The sequence below is a fragment of the Stomoxys calcitrans genome, chromosome 3 (assembly GCF_963082655.1).
Source record: "Stomoxys calcitrans chromosome 3, idStoCalc2.1, whole genome shotgun sequence".
Lineage (NCBI taxonomy): Eukaryota > Metazoa > Arthropoda > Insecta > Diptera > Muscidae > Stomoxys > Stomoxys calcitrans.
In genome coordinates, this window is record NC_081554.1 from 121,612,022 (window position 1) to 121,635,271 (window position 23,250).

General features: G+C 38.2%; 1 protein-coding gene across 7 annotated transcripts; it reads right to left on the bottom strand.

The window, feature by feature from the left end:
• Window positions 1-513: 513 nt before the first annotated feature.
• On the bottom strand, window positions 514-21,276 carry LOC106083877 (centaurin-gamma-1A-like). Of its 7 annotated transcripts, none has more exons than XM_059364479.1 (5): window positions 21,103-21,276; window positions 20,229-21,037; window positions 19,643-20,015; window positions 19,334-19,563; window positions 934-1,226 (listed from the first exon to the last, which is right to left on the bottom strand). In XM_059364479.1, exons 1-4 carry the CDS (start codon window positions 21,211-21,213, stop codon window positions 19,369-19,371), a joined length of 1,488 nt encoding a protein of 495 aa, XP_059220462.1. In that variant the 5' UTR covers window positions 21,214-21,276; the 3' UTR covers window positions 934-1,226; window positions 19,334-19,368. The 7 variants fall into 7 exon arrangements, with proteins under 7 accessions (XP_059220463.1, XP_013102623.1, XP_059220462.1 ...); XM_013247159.2 differs by lacking the exon at window positions 934-1,226 and adding an exon at window positions 18,307-18,962; XM_013247158.2 differs by lacking the exon at window positions 934-1,226 and adding an exon at window positions 18,986-19,179.
• Between the last annotated feature and the right edge of the window lie 1,974 nt (window positions 21,277-23,250).

The window sequence follows — 23,250 nt, forward strand, 5'->3', positions numbered from 1 at the left end:
CATAATTGCTTCGCTTGAAATTTGATACAGCAATTTTAATAATCCATCTGGCCGAGGTCCATTTAGAATTAGATGTAGCCCCCCTTTTGTATTTATAGGGTAGGTGTGGGGTATTATAAAGTCGGCACCGACCGACTTTTGCCTTTCCTTACCGATTTTTCAATCAAGCATTGAAAAAAGTCAAGCACTTCGAACACTGTATTCAACAAACAAATTGAAATATTCATTACAAATAATATAAAGTATAATCAATTTTTAAAGATAATAAATTGTAAAGTTTTGAAAAAAAAATATTAAAATAAATCATTACATCATATGCAATAACTTGGAAGCAATTAGATTCTTGGCTATTAATATCAAACTCAAAACATATTAGTTGCATTTGCTGCTTGACGAGATGATATGTTCGCATTTTTTAAAAATTAAAACAGAAAATCGAGAATTTTGTCACATATGTATGTACTTCTTTGGCGGTTGGTTTTCGTTATAATGTGGAATAATTTATACAGTAGAATTTTTTTCTCTGAGTTATTGATGCTCGATGCATAAGCGAATGTGATTCTCTTAGGCAGTGGAAATGTATTAACCACAACATGAAATAAGAATTTAGATAACATAACACCTAAAGGAGTAGATCAGTTGTACTTACCTTCAATACAGACAACATGATCCCGTATCTGTTGAGCTATCTGGGCGTCCGTTATGGGTAGCAAATCGATTAAGTCATAGATGGCATAGATCGATGGATGTACACTTTCAAATCGCTGAATCTCCTGACGTATCGCCAATGAGTTACTAATTAAAGGTTGTGGTGGTGCCGGTAGTGGCACCGGCTGTTGGTGATGTGGTATTGCAGGTGTGGTAAAATTATGCTGTTGCGCCGCAGTGCTTGTTGTTGACGATGATGAGAAATGATGATTGTTGTGGTGTTGCTGATGGTGTTGATGATGGTTTCTCAACACCGTTGGTGGTGTTTGGCTTTGATAATTGCTCATGGTTGTGAAATTTTATACGATTCCAGAAAGATATAGCAAACGTGATATTGGCAGAAGAACAATAGAGCACACAAATGATTTTTTTTTTGTTGATCACTTTTTATATTTTTATTTACTTTTTTTGTTGTGTTATAATAAAAACATTTTAAAACACGACACAATACACTCCATACAAATTTCCTTTTCACTCGCTCTACAGAGCCACCTTTAAAACATTTATATTTTCAAAACCTGAAAAAATAAAGGAAAAAATAATCTTATAATAAAAACAGAAAATAAATATAATTATGTATGATATTTTGAAAGTCGTTGACAGAAGTATTTTGTTCGTTTGCGTATAGGGTTGAAATATCTCTAACGGATATTCTAAGTATAATATATAACGTCAGAGCCATTCTTTGAATCCTTATTTCATATTGTTGTTGTTGTTGATCCAGGAACTCTGCGACTAAGGTGGGGTGTGTCCACAAGGATCTGGGTCTGAGTATGTGGGTCTTGTGGTCCCAAGTTACAATTGGGAAACACATCCTACACGTTGAATCAATTCTTCCTCTCTAGGACTTGAGGCGGCTACATTTGCCGGAGGAGGTCAATTTCTTCAAGTGCGATGGGTGGTGGTCGTTTTTCAAGGAAAACATTCACCCTGACCCGATTGATATGCCGCTTGATCAAATGATCTAGATCATGAAGATCCACATTGAGGCTTCTGGACAGTGGATACCTATCCACAAGATGTTGATTTTGATGTGTTATCGCAGGGACCATCCAGACAGCATACCCAGAAGATATTGCTTAGGCAGCATATATTTATGTCTTTGCACAAATGTCAAATGCGACACCAAGTATTTTGGCATACTTGATGGTCGGAATTGTTAGTCCAATGACCCCCTCCCTACCCACCTCATGTATATACATATATTGAACAATGTGGCTGAAGGTTTGGTGGCAGATACTTTTAGATCTCTTGCAGCGAAATAAATAGCAAGATCGTTGAGGTAGACTTTTAACATATGGCAGATGTCAGCAATGGGTGTGAGGGCTGATGTTGTTGTTGTAGCCACATTCTCATGTGGAGGTGACGATTCTCGTCAAGCTCCCGTAGGTGAGCAAACTCGTTTAAGTCCAAAGGACCGATCGCCGCGGGAACAAGGTGGTCATTGGTTGTTTAAAGCTCCATTAACTCGCTTTGTCATATCGAGCATCATAGACACTCAGTATTTGTCCGACCACTCACTGAGACTCTCCGCTCGATACCGCTGATTGTCCGCGACTGCCGTTGCAGCTACTCCGTATGGTGGAGGAATGCCGCCCTCCGAACTGCGACGGGATGTCTCCTCAGTTCTCATGTGGACCACCTCCATAAGGAGACAAAGATCCTACCAGTACCAAGACATATCTACATGCTGTCTAAGCAATACCTTTTGGGCTGTTATCGCAGAAACCATCCAAATCATCATCATGTGGATAGATACCCACCGCCCAGAAGCCTTAAGGTAGATCTACACGATCTAGAGCGTGATGTTCAGCGCTACAAGAGAGAACCTCTAGATCAAGCGGCATATCAAGCGGGTCTGAACAACATTCATGCCGATGCGGTAATTGGCTACCGGGTGAATGTAGTCCTTGGAAAACAGAGTAGATCTGGCTCAATTACGTTCCGCCAGATGCAGACGCCTCAATTCCCACAGAGCTAGGATTGATGCAAGATGTTTGTCCCGATTGTAACCAGGGACCGCACGATACACGTCACCTGTTTAACTGCCCGGCCAGACCCACTCGACTCAGACCCAGATCCCTGTGGACGCACCCCATCTTAGTCGCAGAGTTCCTGGGTCTTGACACTCAACAGAATCAAGCAGACGAAGGTAAAAAATGCTACAACAACAACAACAAAATTCAAATTTCGTGGCAGAATGCCTTTAATGAACTCAACTCCACTTACATAGTAATATGGGTTGCCCAAAAAGTAATTGCGGATTTTTCATATAGTCGGCGTTGACAAATTTTTTCAACGGCTTGTGACTCTGTAATTGCATTCTTTCTTCTGTCAGTTATCAGCTGTTCCTTTTAGCTTGCTGTAGAAAAAAGTGCGCGAAATGTTGTTTACATTTGTTTGTTTGGCGTCAATTTTAATATGGAGCCCACAAAGGAGCATTTTCGTCATATTTTACTTTATTATTTTCGTAAAGGAAAAAACGCGGAGCAGGTTGCTAAAAAGTTACGAGATGTGTATGGTGACAAAGCCTTAAAAGGAAGACAGTGTCAAAATTGGTTTCGCAAATTCCGTTCTGGAGATTTTTCACTTAAAGATGAGCCACGTTGAGGTCGGCCAAATGAAGTTTATGGTGACCAAATCAAAGCATTAATCGAATTGGATCGTCATGTAACTGAGCGTGAGATAGGAGAGAAGTTAAATATACCAAAATCAACCGTTCATTATCACATAAAAAGTCTTGGACTGGTGAAAAAGCTTGATATTTGGGTACCACATGTATTGAAAGAAATTCATTTAACAAACCGAATCAACGCTTGTGATATGCACCTTAAACGCAATGAATTCGATCCGTTTTTAAAACAAATCATAACTGGAGATGAAAAATGGATTGTTTACAACAACGTTAGTCGTAAACGATCATGGTCCAAGCATGGTGAACCAGCTCAAACCACTTCAAAGGCTGATATCCACCAAAAGAAGGTTATGCTGTCTGTTTGGTAGGATTGGAAGGGTGTGGTATATTTTGAGCTGCTTCCAAGGAACCAAACGATTAATTCGGATGTTTACTGGCAACAATTGGACAAATTGAATACAGCCATCAAGGAGAAGCGGCCAGAATTGGTCAATCGTTAAAGTGTCATATTCCACCAGGACAACGCTAGACCGCACACATCTTTGGTCACTCGCCAAAAACTGAGTGAGCTTGACTGGGAACTTTTGATGCATCCACCATATAGCCCTGACCTTGCACCATCAGACGCAGAACTCCTTAAATGGTAAAACTTTCGGCAATGATGAGGCTATAAAATCGCACTCGGTTCAGTTTTTTGCAGATAAAGGCCAAAAGTTCTATGAGCGTGGAATACCAAATTTGCCAGGAAGATGGCAAAAGGTTATCGAACAAAATGGCAATTATATATTTGATTAAAGTTCATTCTAAGTTTTATTAAAAATGCATTTACTTTCTTTTAAAAAATCCGCAATTACTTTTTGGGCAACCAAAGGCCTTGTCAAGTCTGCATACACATTTCGAGGACTTGCTTATATTAAACGCTTTGATAGCAACGAGCCGATATGCATTTTTCATCCGAAAATTATTGATAACTTACGTGCTTTGGAAGAAATACCTCATGCAGAAATTCACAGCTAGACTTATAGTACGCTTGTTTATAATCTTCCTGATTTTGTATGTATTATCGAATTTACAACTTAATATTCCAAAGAGTTTTTTAATTTGTTTTTCTTATAATTTTATTTATCATATTTATATTTTTTGGCTAATACAAACAGGGACATTCTCTTTCAAACGCGATGCTGATGTTACTCTTTACTTTTGTTTGCCTCTCTGTGACACACATGATTAATTTTGATAGATATTCCAAAGACGTAACTCGAAATTTACTGCGCATACTAGCAAAACAAAGAGATGGTTTGAAATTTTGTCACATAAATTCCCAAAGTATAGTAAACAAAGTGGATGAGTTTAAATATATATTTGAGAATGGGGAAATTGATATTATATGTCTTTCGGAGACTTGGCTACACAGTGCTATACCCGATAGCTTGATAAACTTGAAAGGATACACGGTTTTCAGATCGGATCGAGAACGTCGTGGAGGTGGTGTTGCCATCTATGCAAGGAACGCTCTGAAAGCTAAACTGCGGTTGAGATCTAATCCTGAGGATCAGACGGAGTATATTTTCGTTGAACTTTCAAGTAACTCGAGGAAAATTTTGATTGGTTGTTTTTACCGGCCAAACAATACGATAGATTTGGATCAAATACATAACGTCTTAGAGTCCGTGACATTGGGATATAGTGACGTTGTCATAACTGGAGACTTTAATTCCAATATTCTTGTAGACTCGCTTTTAACGGACAATATGTTGACACTGGGTCTCTACCCTACTAATACTACAAACCCTACTCATTTCTCTTCAACTGTTAATACCCTTTTAGATTTATTCTTTGTAAATAATGCCTCCAATATTTTACTTAATGAACAAATATCTGCTCCTTGTTTCTCGAAACACGATTTGATTTATCTAGCTTACAATTTCACCTTGTCGGAGAAAGTGGAGAAGTTTTCGTACCGCGATTTCAGGAACTTGAACTATTCTGCTTTAGATGAGAGGATTCAGGAAGTCGATTGGCATGAAATATATGGACTTATATCTGTTGATGATAAATTGAGCTTTCTTCAAGAAAACATTCTTCGTATCTATGATACAACAGTCCCTATTAAAACGAAAATGAAAAGATCAAACACTAAGCCTTGGTTTAATTCCACTATTAGAAATTTCATTAGAAATAGGGACCTAGCCTACTCTAGGTGGAAACGTTTTAAGACTCCTGAACTTCAGGAAGAATTTCGCACGGCCAGGAATAAGGTTAATAAAGTTATTAATGATGCAAAGTTACGATATTTTTCATCCAAATATTATTCGGCGTTAGACACGAGAAGCAAGTGGAAGGTTATAAATGATATCGGAGTTGGTAAATCCAAGGCGATTTCTACCTACCATGGAGATATCAACGAATTGAATAGATCTTTTGTTAATATTCCGACCTTGGATATAGACACCACTTTCTATCAAGTCACTAATAGGGTAGTGGACAACACACATGTTGACTGCAGTTTTGAGTTTAGATGTGTATCGCACGATGAAGTTATACATAGTCTTATGTCAGTGAAGTCTAATGCCATTGGTCTTGATGGTATTGACCCAAGATTTATTAAAATACTGATTCCTTACCTACTACCTTATTTTACTCATCTCTTTAACTCAATTCTAATCTCCAGTAGATATCCGAGTATCTGGAAACGATCAAAGATAATTCCTATTCCTAAATCCAATGGCGATTTTCGTCCGATTTCGATATTATGCTACCTCTCGAAAGTTTTCGAAAAGATTTTACATAGACAAATGTCTGAATATCTCCAAAGGGAATCGCTGTTATCTGATAGACAAACCGGGTTTCGAGCTCATTATAGTTGCGTTAGTGCATTAGTTGAAGTTTCGGAATCGATAAGGAGTAAAATTGATGATGGTAATGTTAGTTTTCTCGTCCTTCTTGACCATTCAAAGGCTTTCGACTCGGTTGATCATCGTAATCTATATATGAAGCTCAGATGATTCTTCAAGTTCAGTGATACTTCTATAAAGCTTTTTCAATCGTATCTCAGTAATCGGCAGCAGTCAGTGTACGTAGGAGATGCCATATCAGAGTCAATAATAGTGCCCAAGGGGGTTCCCCAAGGCTCTATAATAGGTCCGCTTCTTTTTTCACTTTACGCAAACGATCTTCCAAGCCAGCTAGTCCACAGTCAGATCATCATGTATGCTGATGACGTTCAGTTGTTTCTTAGCGGTTCTGTTGATGATATTGGTGAATGCGTTACAAAACTCAACCAGGACCTTTCACGTGTTTATAACTGGGCCACAGCAAATGGTTTATTTCTGAATCCTCATAAATCGAAAATTATTGTTTTTCACAAGAGTAAAAGATTTACTCTACGAGACTTGGATGTCACTATAAATCGTCAGAAGATTGATATTGTGTCTAGTGCGAAGAATTTAGGTGTAATTTTTAATAGCTCATTGACTTGGTCTAATCATGTGAATGCTATAGCAGGGCAGACATATGCAAAGCTGCGTACACTGTGGATCACACACTCTTATACACCTATTGAGGTTCGGACTCTATTAGCGAAGATGTTTCTAATTCCTGGTTTGATCTATGGCTGTGAACTGTTTGCGAACTGCGATTCACTAAGCCAACGGAAATTGAATGTAGTTTTTAACAGCATTATTCGGTATGTCTATGGTGTAAGAAGAAATCAACATATTTCCACCATGGCGAATTCCCTTTATGGCTGTAGTTTTGACAATTTACTCAGAATCAGATCTCTACAATTCCTGCATAAGATCATTGTGACACAAACACCCAATTTCCTCTACGACAAATTAGTATTCGCCCGATCTAGAAGGGGTAGAAAACTTGTACCTTTTCGAAGAAGGAGTCTAGTATCTAAATGGCAATTTTATACGAGTACCATACGTCTTTGGAATACCATTCCCCACGAAATCCAAAACATCAGCAACGCGTCAGACTTTAAGAAAAGACTTTTTATTCTTCTTAGTAACTAATTATTCAAAAATTGTTTTTCTCTCCTTTTAAACATTGTTAACTTCTTCCTTAAAGTGAAAACTATTTTAATTTATTATTTTTCTCAATAATTTGTATTTCCATCATTAATATTCAAAAAATTTTTTTTACATTTCTTTTATATTTCCTTAAAATTTTTATATTATTTTTATTATTATTTTTTTCAAAGGATATATGACTGTTCTTATAAGCCTGCACTATAATTATAAGATTTTTTATCTTGTTGTGTAGGTATTCATCAAATAAATAAATAAAATAAATAAATAAATAAATAAATAAATATTATCCTTTTCAATCAAAACTGGAATTTCGCCACTTTGTCACGTATTTTAAGCCGCTAAGCCCCAATATGTGCAAATGCAAATTTGCTCATGAACAACAGCAGGGATAATTCTCCCATATCAATGAGTGCTGTCCTATACAAGTTTGAGCTCAATGATAAGGCCCCTGCTTTTTAATTGCTGAGTACGAACGGATTCTCACTTTAGTAGAGAAGTTAATTCCTCTTAAGTGTCGCAAGCCCCGCTGAAAATTTTCAAGGGATTTGAACCTTGAAGTTAAGCGCCAAAAGCGGACATGCTAACCTCTAAGCTACATTTGCACGATAGATTATCTGTCAAAATCTCTAATTTTTTCTCGCTCTATTCGTTCGAAATCAAGTTTTTCCTTTATGAATCAGATGATTTCGATGAGTATCTAAATGAATTAGGTGCAAAAAAGTTCGTGGTTTGACAGTATGTCAATTAAGGCTTTAGCGGCAGTCAGAAACAAGACTTATTTGGACTTCTCCAAAGACATTGAATGTGATTTATGTCTCAGTCCTTGTGGACAGAGGGTTCCTTCCGAAGCCGTGGCGAGTACTTCTCCGATATTCTATTTCATCCATTTTGCAAAAATTAATATAAAGGAAATTCTTTAAAAAAAATATATTTATAATTGGCAATTCATGAGGGAGCATAGCAAAATTTATGGTTATGGTTATACAATTACATACTTTATTCAACCTAATAGCGGTATGTTGCAAGAGGTGAATGTGCAGGTAGTAAACACAAATGCAGACAAAACCAAATTATTTCCAATTGGAAAAAATATAATACGAGTACAAAAACAAAATCTAAATTTCAACCAGAAATAATTTTGAATCCACCTGTGACTCAATGCTAGTTCTTAAGGAATTTTATGTGATTAAAATGTAAGAAAGCAATGGATTAATTTGCAAAGCAAAAACAATAAATAAAAAGTGTTTTCTGATTTCAACGGAAAATTTCTTCCTTCTATTCGGAGAAAGCAAATCAAAAAGGCTTTCTAGAGTGAGCCAATTTTTTTTTGTGCAAACCACACTCCATAATACGATGAGAATCCGGAATTCCGAATGAAACTATCAAATAACACAAACTTTGCACCATGCGGCGTGGAAGAAAATGAAAACAAATAAACAAAACACCTCTAGTTTGAAAGAAATAAATTTAAATAATTACATTTTTATGTTGATTCAAATTGTTGCTACTGATTGCACTCACTCGCATACACATACACACACACGCAATCATATAAGCATGGGCTTGGCATATTCGTCACACATTCATACGCACTTTTAATTCTTCTTCTTCTTTGTTTATGTTTTGTTTTGTTTATTCTCTAGACAAGTTAAATTGTTGCCAATTTTTATTTTCTTTAATTAATTTGAAAGATAGCTTTTATTTTTCGTACATCACTTTTCGATATTTACATCATTCGTTTTCCACGTCTCGAATTAATTTTGTAACAATTGTAATGTTGCACTACGTCACAGTAATACTTAAATACTTTAGCAGCGCACCAAACACTCTAGTCTACATTTCTGTATATTTCTCAATTGCATTTGTTTACTTTTTTTCCAAAGATTACACACAATTTAAAATTTTTCACTTGCTCATGCGAAAATCAACACGCCAAAAACATATAGTCACAATATAACAATTATTTCGCACATTTATTTATTTATTCACTCCATTGTTGCCGCCCGTCCCGTCATCCAAAAACAGAAACTCGGACCGTGACAATCCAATACGTTTTCGTTCTCTCGTTTATTACAAACTGTTGGAAAATACTGCTTGTGTTAAGATACCATCGGTGTTAACTTTCGATAACGCAGTTGGTGGAAGCCGTACAGGGTGACATAAAACAATAAAAAAGATTATTCTAATATTAATAGTAGTGAAATCCTATAACATTAACTAGCGAAAATCGTTTAAGCGCAGTATGGACCAAAGTTTTAATTCCAAACCATATGCATTGACACACCTTAAGCCTAGTACTGAAATCAATCACAGCGAAAATGGCTATTAAATTATTGCGAAATCCGACGGACTATTCTTTGTCAGAACACAAATAAAAGTCAAACAACAAAAACAACAGTGTTGAAGCAGAGTTGATTCGGCCTATTTCGCGAGCATTTAATTACATTTGCAATTAAAATTGTTCGAAATTTATCCTGATGCAGCGGCATGTCGCTACAATTTTGCTCATAGAACACAGTACACTTGTTCGGAATGTGTTCGCATTATCTTCGTCAACATTTTTTTATATTGCGTTTTGACAGTTGTTCGTGTGGAAAGTGGAAGTCAGTACTAAGCTTTAAACCAAATTTTCGTTACCAATGCCGTTACCGAAAGTTTGGCTTGCAAGCACGAAGATCAAATGAAATTTTCTTTGCGTAACAGGGGGCATTGAAAAATTTTTTCCTGTAATTACGAAAGCAAATGTATGTTTTGTAAGCCAAAAATTATTAAAATCCGGCCAAAATTATATATCGATGTTTGTCACCATCTTGCATTCTACATGACTATTATTCCGCGGCGACATAAATGTCTAGGCTGCACCCAAAAATTTCGCAAGTGGTGCATACCCAGTTAAAAAGCGATAACAGAAAAGTTAATGAATTTGGTATTGCCATCTAGAATATCATGTTTTACAGATGGATCAAAGCTGGAAGACAGAGTGGGCCTGGGGGACTATATTGAGAATCCAGGGACTGAGACCTGTTTTAAACTGTTTCACCATAATACGATCCTGTAGGTGGAAATCCGGGCAATCACGTGATGCGTGAAGCCTTGTACTAACTTCATTCCATGACATAATTACCAGGTAGTGTACCGTAAACAGCTGAGTACAATGCCTCATAAATTATTGCGAAAACCGACAGAAGACAAACAAAAGTCAAACAACAACACCCAACAAAGACAAAATCATTGAAACAGAGTTGATTGGTGCCCATTTCGTGAGCATTTAATTACATTAGCAATTAATTGAACCGAAATTAGTATTAGGGCAGCGACAAGTTGCTACTATTTTGCTTAAAGGTGCTATATTCGGTTTTCGCGGTTAAACTCTATATAAAAAATAAGCGGATAATATTGATGACAAGTGTTTGTTTCGCTATAACTTGTTTTTTTTATCTAGGGAATATTTACATTTCACGACGCCCAAAAAAAACACAACAGTCGCTGCGCAACAAGTCGATTTCTTACCTAAAAAAACGCGATCGCCAAACTTCTTCTTGTAACCATGTGTTGTTAGTGTTAATGATCTTGTTCACATGCACTTACTCGGGGTGGAAAAATTAAGTATTTGTGAATGCATAAATTAGGAAAAATTTGTTAATAAATATATATTTCTAAAATAAATAAAAAATGTTTTTTTGATAGCAAGCTATTGTAATAAATTTGTACGAAGTTATAACAATTGTGAAAGATAGTGTTGTTCTTTTGGACCTGCAATTACAACACCATTATACGAGAGGAAAATGCCGGCAAATGCTTTTGGAAAGTTGAGCTTATTTAACTTATACCAATGAAAAACGCAGTACGAGTCTTAAGCTGCAATTAGACGTTAAGGCACATCATATGTAATTTCAAAAACAGCAACTCTGAAAGTTGTATATATCGTGTGAAACCTACGAACAATTTAATATGACTAATCAAGATTTAAAAAGGTGGTCTAACGCGAACAGCTTTTAACAGCCGGCTAGGTTTGACGGTATTAAGTTGTCAGATTTTCGCTTGCATTCTATTTGTTGTCATCTTCTTTCTCGCACATTCTCTGCTCATATATGTGTGTACGTATATACACACACACACGTATATACAGTTGACAGATAGCGCACTTTGCGAGAAAAAATTTTACTCATCTGTTTACGGTACACTAGCTGGTAATTATGTCATGATAACAACCATGGTGCAACTAAGAGGTAGGGTCATTAGCACAACAACAAAAATGTACCCCCAACGAAACTACCTTGAGTGGCAAATACCGTAAATTGAAATGTCAAAGTGGTTTTAGAAATAAACAACTTATCTTCTTAAAATGTATTTTATATATAAATGTTCATCCTTTTGTTGCTTATGTGTGGAATATCGGATCAAATAGAACATCTTTTAAAGATTTTAGAAAAATATTACAGCTGATATATCAAGCCTTTGAAAACAAAAATAAAAAAATTATACTCAACTGTTCGCATGACTTCACCTTATTAGTGCAAAGAAAATTCAAACAGAAATCTGACATCTTAATACCGTCAAGCATGGCAGGCTGTTAATAGCTGTTCGCGTGAGACCACATTTTTAAATCCACTTTGCTAACAAGAGAGTGAAAACGTGTTTTGTAAAAATAATTGAAAGTTTAAAAGCAAAAAAATATCCATACACAGTTATTATGGCTGAATTATTTTAAATGTTGTCTCATTTGTACAACAATATAAAAACCATATGGTGGAATCGCCATCTTGAAATCAAGCTGATCGACATTTTACCAACGCAAAAACGAAATGTGGGTGCGTGTGTGTGGATACGTGTGCAGGAAGCGTGCGTATGTGAACTGAGAATATGCGAGAAAGAAGATAGCAACAAAGAGAATAAAAACAGAAATCTGACATCTTAATACCATCAAATCTGGGTGGCTGTGAACAGCTGTTCACGTGAGAACACCTTTTTAAATTCGTCTTACACAGTTATGTTGAAATTCTTTCTTCTTTTAATTTTCTTCGTTGATTTCTAATCTTTGTAAGTGGATCCTCTTAAAATAGGCGATGGCTCGTCTATACCTATTGAACATCTGTGATGTTAACACTGAAGTGACATCTTAATAAAACATATCCTAAGAGAAATTTTCGTAACCAAAACCGTTATCGATAATTTCGCTTGCAGCTACGCATGGCGAAAAATTTAAGGTGATCACATTTGTACAACAAACACAAACCATATGGTGCAACCAAGATATATTCATTTACAGGTAGTGACAGTTGCCTAAAAACAAAATATTGGGTGCACAATCTATCAAAATCAGTGATTAGTTCAACTCTTATTTTGTATATGTTACTAGTTCACGCCATTTTTCGTTGTTTGTGCGTTATGGTTCTTAACTATAATACGCACACACACAACCCAAAATTGTTGACAGATAGTGCACTTCGCGAGAAAAATTGCTCTCAGCTGTTTACGGTACACTACCTGATAATTATGTCATGATTGTTATCATGACATAATTAGCAGGTAATGTACCGTAAACAGATGAGTACACTTTTTTCTCGCGAAGTGCACTCACTATCTGTCAACTAGTTTTGGTTGTATGTGTACTATAGTTAAGAACCATAGGGCACACAAATAACAAAAAATGGCGCGAACTTGTAACCTACACAAAATCGGAGTTGCACTAATCACTGATTTTGACAGATAGTGGACTCAATATTTTGTTGTTGGGCAACTGCCACTACCTAAAATGAATGTATCTTGGCTGCTGCCATGAATCTTCTTTAACATTATAATTATTAAATTATTACCAATAAACAATATTTTTATTTTTTACTTACCTCTGCCTTTTTGATCCAATTTGACGTTAGCTTTTGTATTTTCATGTAACGGCTGCTTTTCATAAAACAGCTGACCTTTACAAAATATCTGTTCAAAGTTGCAAATTCTGCTGACAAAAAAAGTCCCCGTAGAAATTTGCAAGTTCTCTATTTTCGTCAAAATTTGCACTCTTCTCCTGGCAAAAAAAGTACGCGAACGACTTCCAGTAAAAATTTTTGCAAATTTGCACAAATTTTTGAGTTCCTGAATACAGCTAAGGTGAGGTCATGCGAACAGCTGAGTATTTTGTTTATTTTTGTTTTGATTTTGCAGAAAAAAAACCTTGTTTGAACCATTGAGTGGAGCGGACGTATTGTTATTTCACTCCGCAAGAATTTTCCTGTAACTCGTAATAGATCATTATTTTTGGAAGGAAAATTTAAGTAACTCAAGGATAGCTGCGATAGAGGTATCCATTAGGTGCTTGATGATCTGCGTCTATTTCCAGTGGAGCGGCAGATCTGGAGCCAGGGAGTGGGCTTAGAATGGACACCAAAGACCTAACAGTTGCAGTGGTGGTATCAGGCCGTAGCATGTTATCTGCTACTGAAACCTTGACTGGTGGGGCGGCTGCTCCAGGGTCCACTAGCCGACAGACGACTGGCGGGGACTTTTGACGAAGACACCTGGTTCGAGCCTCATCGATAAGACCGAAGCTATTCTTTTTGTGCATGCCTATAATTTAAGAGGTTGGAATAATAGAAGACGCATCGCTCTCAGGTTTATTGAGAGACTTGGTGCGAATGATCCTAAGACTCTTACAAATAGGGAGAGAGACTCCCTAAAATGGGCTCGGGAATTCGTCGCACAGGTTACCCCAAAGACTACACGTCTGGATTTGGAAACCGCGACGCAGTCAGCCAAAGGATTGCGGTCACCTGGAGGGCATCCCTTGCCTAAAAGAACTAGGGGGAACAACAGTAAGATGGGTCCAAGAACCTTTGCTAATGTCGCTAAGGACAGTTTGGTGGTGGCAGTTGTCGACAAGGGAGAAGAACAGAGCTGTATACCTAGGAATAATTGCAGTGGGATAGTCAATGGAGTGACATCAGTATAATCCGATGTCTTTGCGGAATTTCCTGGTCTCCTCCAGTTTGTAACGATGCAGGCTGGTATCGAGGACGATACAGACTAATTGCCTTCGGAGATCAACGCTCAATTGAAATGTATCGTTGTGCGCTAAAAGAGATTGGTGAGATCTGGCCAGGTGCATCACTACATTTGGTCAAGAAGAAAGATATTCCTTCTCGACCAAAGGCGCATGCTTGGATAAGGATTCTCTCAGATCCTGAAACGATACTTGGAAGACTAAGGTAATGTAATCCCAATCTGCCACGAACGAGACGATCGAAACGGGACCCGACAAGACCTGTGCGGGTGTGTCACAAAGTTGGACTGGGCTCTAGGTGTGCGCCAGAGGAAAAGCACGGAACTCAGGAAGTACTTCGAAAGCAGCATCTAGGGAGAAATCGTCCACACCGCAAGTGTCCAGTGTCCTAAGGAAAAGTGGTTCCACAGCTTTCTCACTGCCCCTGGATGCGTACGGAAGCTCATCATGACAAGTTCTAACGAATCTTGTGAGGCTGAAATCCTGGTGAAATCAGAAGACGAGGCTAACATAACAGTGGTTGAAGTTCGAAATCCTGACTATGGTCCGGTTTCTACAGATAAATCTCCACCATTGTGAGGCCGCTTCGGCGGCACTAAAGGTCCTCCTGATGGCAGGCGGTTTTGACGTGGTTCTTATCCAGGAACCGTGGGTGTGTGGAGGAATGGTTCGTGGACTAAGAATTCCAGGATTTAAACTACTCAAGGGTACGGGGAATAGAAGACTCAGAGCATGTATTCTTTCAAAGAGTAGTATAAAAGTTTTTCTTCTTCTGTCGCTAAGCTCTGAAGATTTAGTAGTAGTCAGCCTTGAAATAAACAAGTCACATTACTGGCTGGATTCCCTATATATGGCACACGATTCAGAGATGCCGCCTTCAAACCTTAAGTCGCTGGTTGAAGCCGCTTCTGCAGGGAAGAGAAGCCTTATTGTAGATAGTGATGCTAATGCACATCAACAGATATGGGGAAGTTCGGATGTCAACGAAAGGGGTGAGCTGCTTATCGAATATATTGTAAGTTGCAATCTGTCAACGAAAGGGGTGAGCTGCTTATCGAATATATTGTAAGTTGCAATCTGGCGATTTGTAATAAAGGGGATAAACCGACTTTTATTACCAGGAACAGGCAGGAGGTACTAGATATTACTTTTGTATAGGAAGATATAAGTGGAAGAATATGCGACTGGGAAGTGTTGGATGACAACAGCTTCTCTGATCATTGTTATATTAGTTTCAGCCTTGGAGAAAATACTGAAGTAGTGGTCCCTCGGCTAATCCGAAGAAAAGCGGATTGGGAAAATTTTTGGCACAAATTCTGCACGTCGCTCCATACTAGACTAGAAAAGGAAGTGGAAACTACGGAGGATATAGACATAGTTGTCAAGCGGATCACGAAGGCCCTGAATGACTCGCTTGTGTCAGCATGCCCTAGTGCCAAGCCTAGGGGCAAACAGCGACAGCCATGGTTGGGGACCACCAACCTGGTTGGTCTAAGGAAGGACTGCAGAAAACTCTTCAACAGAGCAAAATTCACAAGACCATAACACGATTGGGACATCTATAAGGCTGAGCTAAGAAAATATAAAGGTGAGCTGAGAAAGGCTTAGAACAAATCCTGGGTAGAATTCTGCAGCTTCGTGAAGGATACATCTGTGGCATCTAGACTAAGAAAGATTCTGTCCTCGAGACGTATTATGGTGGGATATATTCAGAAGTCAGAGAATGTATGGACAATGTCTAGTGACAACGGACAACGTGGCGACAGAAGAGGTTGTCACTGGTATGCATTCGTCGGAGGCTATTAAGGAAATTGTGTCTGAGCCGAAAATTCTTTGGGCGATAAGAAGTTTCGACTCCTTTAAGTCGCCAGGCCCTGATGATGTATCACCGGTTGAATTACAAGTTATGTCTGATAGACTGGTTCCCTGGCTTAGGGGGATATATGGGATGGTATATATTCCGAAAGCAGGAAAACCCTCGCACACGAAGGCGAAAGATTTTCGTCCTATTAGTCTGTCATCCTTTATGCTGAAGACTCTTGAGAGGTTATCTTAGGGCAACGATCTCTGGAGATTGCCTGTCGCAGCAGCAGCATGCAAAGTAAAGGCAAATCCACTGAAACATCCCTTCACGGCCTATTCGGCCACATAGAGAGTTCTCTCGCTGTCAAGGAATATACAATGGTAGCATTTCTTGACATTGAAGGTGCTTTCAATAATGTAAAACCGACGTCGATCATGAAGGAGTTTGAGTTTCAAGCCATCAACTCTACCGTAAGAAATTTTATTAATAACTTACTAAAAATGCATTACGGCAGGCTTGGGATCTGTGGATCTTAAAGATGGGTGAGCAGAGAAACTCATTAAGCAGGTGTATTGTCAACTCTACTTTGGAATACAGCCATTAACAATATATTATTGTCTCTGGAAAAAAAAAAGGTGTGAAAGTAGTCGCGTATGCCGATGACGTGGCACTTTCGGTTAGGGGAAAGTTTCCCAGCACTCGAACAGATATACTTCAGGAAGCTCTACGTGCAAGTGGGCTACCGAAAGTGGTCTAGGTATAAATCCGTGCAAGACAGAAGTGGTTCTTTTCAACAGGAGATACAAGCTACCTACCGTGGAACAAAAGTTGGGGTTTAGACCGCGTGTCATGCATTGGGTGTATACTGCAGTTGTCACACCTATAATGCTATATGGTGTTGTGTTCTGGTGCTCAATACTTAACAGAATCCAAAGGATGGCTTGTTTGTGCATCAAAGCCGCACTGAGGACGACACCATCTAATGCACTGAATTTAATGCTACATCTTATGCCTCTGGACATTGTGGCTACCCAAATTGCAGCGACCATTGCTTTCTCATTGGTCATGTGGCGGCTACGGACACTGTGTTATCCTTGATACAACAGTAGTTGATAGTAACAGAAGCTGCATAGACTTCTATACGGATGGATTTGGGGTGTACTCTTAAGATCTAGAACTGGTTATATCGAAAAGGTTCAAGTGTATCAAGCAGAGATCCTTGCAATTATGGAAGTAGTGGAATGGCTAAGATATAATGTCATTACGACGATTGGCATAAATATCTTCTCAGACAGCCATTAAATCCCTGGAGAACGTATTTCTAAACACAAAATCCGCCCTCGACTGTGGCAGATCTCTCAACGAAATGGATGAACAGTTCAAAATTCACCTGTTCTGGTTGCCGGGCCACGCACATTCCAGTGATACTGGAATCTGTGGGTATGCCTCCAGCGACATGTAAGCTAATTGAAAAATCAGGCCCGAAGGACAACAAATGATAGATGGTCACAAAAAGGGGGCTGTGAGCATTCCAAAACTATGTGGACTAATCCAAACTTGAAGAGGTCTACTGCTTTGCTGTCATTGGCTAGAACAGACGTCTCAGTCTTTGTGTCCGTCATGACAGGTCACTGTCTAATCGGAAAACATGCTGACGGACTGAAGGTTTCCAGAAACGACTTTTGCAGAAGCTGTGAGGACATCAAAGAAGAAGAGACTATAAAACACCTTCTGTGAGTGTGTCCCGCACTAGCAGTCAGAAGGAGTTCCACTTTAGGTTCTCATATCTCTGAGAACTTGTCTTATTTATCGGAAGTGATCATTCGCATGTTATTGGGCTTTTTAAACCGATTTGGATGGTTTAACGGTAGGAACTATAAGGTATCTTCCTTCTTCTGTTCCTGGGTATCACAATGGACGAAAACGTCTAAATGAGTCTGATGGCTGATTGCCACTTAAACCTAACCTTTGATTTTGCAAAATCTAAATGCCAAAGGCTTGAAAACACAGCTGTGATAGTTTTCTAAATTCTTAAAAATATGTTCTATTTGATCTGATATTTCACACATAAGCAACAAAACAATGTTATTATGATGAAAATACAAATATAAAACACATTTGAAGAAAATAAGTTATAAAACAAAGTTTATTTCTAAAACAACTTTGACATTTTAAATTGCGGCATTTGCCACTCAAAATATTGTAGTTTCTTTGGGGGTAGAGTTTTGTTGTTGTGCTAATAACCATGACAATTACAAGGTACTATACCGTAAACAGCTGAGCAATATTTTTTCGCGCGAAATGCTCTATCTGTCAGCGAGTTTTGGTTGTATGTGTGTGTTGTAGTTAAGTACCATAATACACACAAACAACAAAAAATGGCGCGAACTGGTAACATACACAAAATCAGAGTTGCACTAATCACTGATTTTGACAGATAGTGCACTCAATATTTTGTTGTTGGGCAACTGCCTCTACCTGTAAATGAATGTATCTCGCTAATGACGCTGCCTCTTAATGACAATTTACTTTTACTTTTAACATTTTTTATAAAAGTATTCATGTGTGTTCTGTTTCACCTCACCTTCACTTTCCGAAAACTTTTCGATTTTAACGGCAGCAGTGGACATTTTTTCAAATAATTAAAAAAAAATAAAAGAAAATAATAGCCAGCAGTTTAAAACTCACCTCACAAAAATCAACATCCAAATGTTGACATAATTTGTGCTATTTTGTTAAAATTAATTTAATTTGAAAAAATGTGATGGTATTGCAAAAATATAGCTGAAACAAATAATAAACATATCAACAATTGGTATGTGTTTACATATATTTTTTCATCATAAATTAAAGCAATTCTATTTGTATTCCCTGCCAAAAAATTGTGTGAAAATTTTTCACATTTTTCAGGGGAGAAAAGGGTTAAGCAACACCTTAAAGTTTCCAAAGTGGGATTCAGAACACACCCTTCATCTTTTTAGCTATGCATTCCTTATAAAGACTACCGGTGGTATACGAAATATTGGAAAAATTCAAAAAAAAAATTTATAAAAAACACCAACATCTGTTTTTAATAATTATCCATGACTTCGAGCCATCCACAAAAAAAATTTTAAGATATAAATTCACACAAAATTTCTCCTAATAACACGTACCTTGAGAAATCCTTTAGCTACAATGTCTTATTGCTCTATGAAGACTTATTTGAATTACATTTTTGTAATCTGGGAGGCAAATTTCCAGAATATTTTTTACGTTGTTCCTCCTCCCATTCAGTAGGATGCACTTTCTTACGGTGATGGGTCATATTGCTGCTTGTAATGAACTGTTTTGGGCACCAGGAACAGCTATACGATAGATTTCCAGTGTGAACAGCCATATGACACTAAAAATTCGTTTTTGTTTTAACGGATCAACTGCTTATGAAAAAAATTTAAAATTTTTAAAATTTCTTAGCAACTAACCTTCAATTTATCCCTTCTCTTAAATTTTTTATTGCAAAGTGTGCATTCGAATTTTTGTTTTGCCTCGTGTGTTTCTTTTATATGGGCTTTGTGAGCTCTCATATTTGGTGATATTCTTTGGCAAATTGGGCAACTGTACTCCCGACTTCCTCCCACCGGATGTTTCAAATCCCTATGGTACTTTAAAGTTATCTGACTTGTTACTAACAAGCCGCAATCTTCACATTTGACTGGTTTGGGATTATGTCTCAACATGTGCTGTTTGTACGAAAAGGCATCTGGTAACGTCTGGCCACAAACTTCACATACTCGCGCATATACATTTTGGTGAACAGCTTTTTCGTGATAGTTAAGTGCATGCTGACTGACGTACCTAGAAAATATAAATTTGAAGCTTGCAAAATGATTTATATGTTAACTTTTTAATATTTGCTCATCTTCCAAATGGTTACGAATTTTTGCGTATTTTTTTATGACAAATTGCTACATATCTTTTGATTTACTCTCTAGCCATTCTTTTTCATAGGTAATGCTTTGATGAATGTTAAAAAAATTAATAGTAAAGCAGTATGATGTATGAACTTACAGTTTACCACATTCGTTGCAGGAAAATTTCTTCTCCGGCTTAGGCATGTGTGTTAATTTGTGTTTTTCGAGCAAATATCTTTTTATGTACTTTTTATCGCACTTGTCACAGGCATGCTTCCTATCCTCGTGTAGTTGGATGTGTATTTGCAAACATCGCCTTGTGGAAAATGATTTATCGCAATATGTGCACTTAAAGTAATCGGGGTTCAAATGATATTTGATGTGATCTACTAAAAAATGACGATAGAAAAATTTTGTCTCACAGCAAACAACATAACCACGTTCATTGTGGCTTTTGCTGTAATGCTGCGCAAGCAATGCAAATGTTTCTAAAGTCTGGTAGCACTTATCGCAAGTAATTTTGAAATGTTCCTTAAGGAAGGCGTCATAATCTGCTTTATTCCTCTTTGCGGCATCTATGATAAAGTTCACAGGAGAAGTATCACTCATGCACTCATCCATACATTCATTATTAGTATTTGCTGGTACATTGTTACAACTTACATTTTTTGCATTTTCTTCATTAGTTTCATCGTCATAATTACCATCGAAAAGGCCTTGATTATCACCGTGGACTAAATAAAGCTCGTTACCTTGGTTGCTATCAGCAGTAAATAAAATTGCTTGGTCAATTTCGCTTTCCAATAGAACTTCCTGTGGAAAAGGGTCCAAAGGGTCACTTGGTGGTTTAGCTACGGCCTGCTTTAAAATATTGTGTGCTTGTTCGATGCATGCGTAGAATTTATTAAATCTGTCCAATTCAGTCCAACAAATCATACAAATACACAACGGTGATGTGCTCTCCTGCTAAAAATACCAGAATTAATCTGTGTGATTCAGAATTTAAATATGGTATGAAATATTCCGCTTACTATGGCCCATAGATGTTTGTCTACCAAGTTTTTTACTTTGAATTCCGACCACTCCTTAGAATATTCTGCTATATAGTCGGAGCAAGTCTTCAAGCACAGCAAACACTCCATTCTATGCTAGACTCCAATTGTTTTCAACCAAACCAAAATGTTTTGTTTGAAAATGTGATGCTAAAAAAGTTTGCAACAGCTGATAGGACAATGGGTCGTTCATATGTAGCATTGGTAAAATTAAGAAGGTAAAGTCACTAGCCAAACAAAAACGAAATCAACGACACAATCCTGAGGAGTTGGTGGGGCAAATTCACACAGCCACAAGATCAAAGGATTTATAACTATAAACGTGTAATGGCTGGTACAATGTACGTTTTTCACCATTGAAAACCCATGTTTTTCGCGTAAAAATCTCAATGATAAAATAACAATTTCATTACATTTTAACCATAAGTAATGGAGGAATGTCCTACTGAATGACATAGGCAAGTTTTTTTGATTTAATAATAAAAAATATCGCGAAAAATTAGTATAGTACCAGTCATGACATAATTACCAGGTTGTGTACCGTAAACAGCTGAGCACAATTTTTTTCGTGAAGTACACTATTAGTCAACGAGTTTTGGTTGTGTGAAAGATATATTCATTTACAGGTAGTGGCAGTTGCCCAACAACAAAATATTGAGTGCACTATCTGTCAAAATCAGTGATTAGTGTAACTCTGATTTTGTTGTTGTAGCAGTTTATTGTGTTCCATCTTTCGTCTGCTTGATTCTGTTGAGTGTCAAGACCCAGGAACTCTTCGACTTCGATGAGGTGCGTCCACAGGCATCTGGGTCTGAGTGGAGTGGGTTTGGCCGGGCAGTCAAACAGGTGACGTGTATCGTGCGGCCCCTGGTTACAATCGGACATACATCTTGCACGTAGGCATCAATCCTTGCTCTGTAGGAGTTGAGACGGCTGCATCTGCCGGAACGTAATCGAGCCGGGGGAGGTCAATTTTTTCAGGTGCAATGGGAGGCGGTCGTTCTCCAAGGGCTATATTCACCCGATAGCCATTTACCGCATATGCTACCGTGTCTGCATGAATATTGTCTAGACCTGCTTGATATGCCGCTTGATCTAGAGGTTCTCTCTTGTAGCGCTGAACCTCACGTTCTAGACCATGTAGATCTACCTTAAGGCGGTGGATATCTATCCACAAGATAATGTTCTGAATGGTCTCTGCGATAACAGCCCAAAAGGTATTGCTTAGACAGCATGTAGTTATGTCTTCGCACTGATAGGATCTTTGTCTCCTGATGGTGGTGGCCCACATGCGAACTGAGGAGACAGCCCGTCGCAGTTCGGAGGGCGGCATTCTGACAGATCTGAATATTATTCCACTGCGTGTCACAAAATTGACGGGACCGCGCTGGCGCTGCATAACTTACCACAGACCGGCCAATTGCTTTGTACGTGGTCAACAAGGTTTCTTTGTCTGCACCCCAAGTGCTGCCTACTTTTGACTTTATGGCAAATTGCTGTGGCATGTGGGGAGCATGTGTAAGAGCTGTCAAATATGACGCCACGTATTTGGGGACACTTGATGGTCGTCACCTCACGCGTATTTGTAGTGAACAATGTGGCTGAAGATTTGCTGGCAGATAACTTCAGATTTCCTGCAGTGAAATATGAGGCAAGTTCGTTGAGGTAGACGGTCAACCTATCGCAGATTTCAACAATGGGTGAGGGGCCTGATGCCATGCCAATCGTCCGCATATTATACGATCACTATGCCGAGTGAAGGGGGTGGAATGGAGAGAAACATTGCCAGAGATATCACCCCACCTTGGGGAATTCCCTGTTTCACTCTTCGGTGCTTATCCCCAAATTCCACAAATGACTGGCGGCCACACAGATAATTCGCGACCCAGCGTTTCAGGCCTTGCTGGAGGAACATGTTGGCGATGTCCTCAAATAATTTGGAATGGCTGACCGTGTCGAATGCCTTCGATAGGTCCAGTGCCACGAGGACCGTCCTATCACATGGCCTGGGCAGATAGAAGCCACGGCAAATGTGTACGGTGATGGCATCCAAAGCAGTTGTTGTGCTATGCAGTCTTCGCAATCCATTTTGATGCTCAGCAAATGGAAATTCTCCTACGAGAGAAG

Coding starts and splice junctions, on each gene's coding strand:
- LOC106083877 (XM_059364479.1), bottom strand. CDS start 21,213: ATGGAGTGTTTGCTGTGCTTGAAGACTTGCTCCGACTATATAGCAGAA. Junction 20,016..20,228: donor TGCAACGAATGTGGTAAACT/GTAAGTTCATAC, acceptor TATATTTTCTAG/GTACGTCAGTCAGCATGCAC. Junction 19,564..19,642: donor AGAGAAGGGATAAATTGAAG/GTTAGTTGCTAA, acceptor ACGAATTTTTAG/TGTCATATGGCTGTTCACAC.